This window comes from Sinocyclocheilus anshuiensis, unplaced genomic scaffold (assembly GCF_001515605.1).
Source record: "Sinocyclocheilus anshuiensis isolate Anshui unplaced genomic scaffold, SAMN03320099.WGS_v1.1 scaffold534, whole genome shotgun sequence".
Lineage (NCBI taxonomy): Eukaryota > Metazoa > Chordata > Actinopteri > Cypriniformes > Cyprinidae > Sinocyclocheilus > Sinocyclocheilus anshuiensis.
Window position 1 is genome coordinate 1,520,423 of NW_015547712.1, and position 2,994 is coordinate 1,523,416.

At 35.6% G+C, this 2,994-nt stretch overlaps 1 protein-coding gene across 1 annotated transcript in view; it reads right to left on the minus strand.

The window, feature by feature from the left end:
* LOC107704074 (crooked neck-like protein 1) overlaps positions 1–2,994 on the minus strand; it is a 10,331-nt gene that overhangs the window by 4,242 nt on the left and 3,095 nt on the right. Inside the window, exons 6-11 of the mRNA XM_016506918.1 lie at positions 2,353–2,531; positions 2,109–2,279; positions 1,506–1,697; positions 1,346–1,405; positions 1,025–1,105; positions 233–472 (exon numbers count right to left, since the gene is read on the minus strand). Coding sequence (XP_016362404.1) covers positions 233–472; positions 1,025–1,105; positions 1,346–1,405; positions 1,506–1,697; positions 2,109–2,279; positions 2,353–2,531 — 923 coding nt within the window. The remainder of the gene's footprint in view (positions 1–232; positions 473–1,024; positions 1,106–1,345; positions 1,406–1,505; positions 1,698–2,108; positions 2,280–2,352; positions 2,532–2,994) is intronic.

Sequence of the window (2,994 nt, forward strand, 5' to 3'; positions counted from 1 at the left end):
AATATAACTCTGACTGGATTCGTCTGAAAGAAGAAAGTCATATACACCTAGGATGACTTGAGGGTGAGTAATCTATGGGCTAATTTTCATTTTTGGCTGAACTAACCCTTTAAGTATCATATTTGAAACATCAGGCTTTCATGGCTCATATAGTATGATATAGTGAGAATATGGAGGAAAAAACTTGGAAGGAACCAATAACTGTAAAGAGAGAGAGATGTGAAGTTCTGACCTCTGGCATGTCGAGTCGTGGTTGTCCAATGGCCAGTTCAAATATGGCTCTGGCCCGGTCTGTGTCTCCCAGGATGGCCTCCAGCTCGGCAAACTTGATCCAGGTGGTGCAGTTTTCTGGACTGAACTCCAGATACTTCTCGTAGAGCTTCCTGCAGCGGTCAAACTCCCTCAGCTGTAGCTCCAGCTCGATGTAGCCTTTAAACAGTTTGTTTTTGGGACACTTTCCGATGGCTGTGCCCTGACAGGAGAGAGGTCAGAGGTCAATGTGTAGGAAGTACACTACCGTTCAAAAGTGTGGGGTCATTTTTTAAAAGAAATGAAAGAAATCTCCTATACTCCCAAGGCTGCATTTATTTAATCAATTTATAAAAAATTATTTGTATTTAAAATAACTGTTTTCTGTAAATATATTTTAAAATGTATTCCTGTGATCAAAGCTGAATTTTCAGCATCATTATCCAGTCTTCAGTGTCACATGATCTTTCAGAAATCATTCTAATATGCTGATTTGCTGCTTAAGAAACATTTCTGATTATTATCACAGTGTTGAAAACAGTTGTGCTGCTTCATATTTTGTGGAAACAGTGATTTTTTTCCAGGAATCTTTGATAAACAGAACAGCATTCATTAGAAATAGAAATCTTTTGCAACATTATAAATGTCTTTACTGTCACTTTTGATCAATTGAATGCATCCTTTTTGAATAAATGTATTCAAATGTATTACTGATCCCAAACTTTTGAACAGTAGTCTAAAAGTATATAAATCTGTTTCAGAGTGAAACACTTACCAGGCCTCGTCTAGCATTCTGGAGGTTTTTTTGTCGGATTTCAAACTGTCCGTATAAGAGCCAAATCTTGGCAAATGTAAACTGAGTATATAAAAAAAACATAGGCTATAGTTAGAAAACAATTCATAAAAATTTAACTTAGAAATGGTACCTATATAGGATTTCACAGATAAAATACAGTGTCAAGCACAATTTTTTTTTTTTTTTTTCAGCTGTTGCAAAAAGGGGGCAGAATTAACATCTTAAGGACTGGTTCACTAAAAACTGACATGAGGTTGTGTAAATAGTGTTTTTAACCACCATTAAGAAGGACAGTTTTACCTTTTTGTGTGGTATAAGCTCCAGACACGCTTGATACACCTGCCTCGTTCTCTCAGGGTCCTAAACAAATCAGACAAAAACATAATACATCAAACTCTAATTCTAAATGTGTACAAGCAAATGAATGCTGAATGCTTCAGCTCACCGACATCTATCATACCTTGACCTCCAGCTCCTCATAGAGAGCGTAGTTAATCCACAGGTAGATGTAGCGTCTCCAGTGTCTCTTTTCTTGGATGGGGGGTATGTTGGCTATGGCTCTCTCGTACACTTCTCTAACCGTGTCTGCATCGGTGTCACTCTCCACCAGCCGCAGGTAATCAAACCATGCATCATAATTGTGTGGGCTTGCCTATACAGCAGAAAATTATGTTAATAAGAAACACTGAGTCATTAAGTAAGATACTGATGCTTTGCAAAAGGCTAAAACTACAACTTGCTTTAACAAAGACCAAAAGGATGTTTGTTTAATCAGAACTAAGAGTAAGTATTATGAAATTTTGAGTAAGGATTAATGGTCATTTAAATAATTACAATTGAATTGTTTATTTTGTTGTTACTAATAGTGTAAGGTTAACATACTCCTGAAGGAGTCATTTATTCAAATATTTACAAAGCATTCATAAAAATACTGTACTAGGCAGAATGAAATTAACAATATCTATATCTATCTATCTATCTATATATATATATATATATATAGTTGAATTTATATACACACACAGTGTTAATATCAACATACATACAAGCGTGCTTTACTCACCTTGACTTCCTCTTCATACTGAAACCTCCTTTTGCTGACGATCACATCCTCGATTCCTCTCCTGTCTCCAAACCGCTTCTCAAACACGGTGTAGTTCTTAAACAGCTCCTGGGCCTGTTGCTTGGGGATTCTGTCCAAAGCGTATTTATAGATGACACGAACTCTCTCAAACTAAAAGACAAAAAGCGAACGGTCAGGTCTGAACAGGAAACAGCAGAAGGGACATGAACGCAGGAAGTCATACCTCTTTCTGCTTCTCCTCGAATCTAGCAAAAGCCACGGAGAGGCTCTCGCTGATATGCTCCTCACCAAAAAACTCTATAGCTCTCTCGAACACCTTCCTCGCCCGAGCGATGTAACCGTGCTTCTCTTCGAAGTGAGCGTACTTGATCCAGTTCTTCACTTCGGGATGGACCATCACGAGTGCTTTGCCATTAAGGATAACTATATTTTTTACATAACAGCCATTCATTCTAAAATAAGAATAATATACACTACCTTTATTTGATCCAAAATACAACAAAAGCAGTAATATTGTGAATTTTATTTTTACTATTTAAAATAACTGTTTTCTATTTGAATATAATTTTTTTCAGGATTCTCTGATGAATAGAAAGATCAAAAGATCCGCATTTATCTGAAATAAAAAGCTTTTGTAACATTATACACTATACAATTTTTTTGGGAGGTGGGATTATAGAAATTCATACTTTTATTTAGCAAGGATGCTTTGAATTAATCAAAAGTGATTATAAAGACATTTACAATGCTACAAAAGATTTTTATTTCAGATAAATGCTGTTATTCTGAACTTTCTATTCATCAAAGAAACCTGAAAAATTCTACTCAGCTGTTTTCAACATAATAATAATAATAATAATAATAA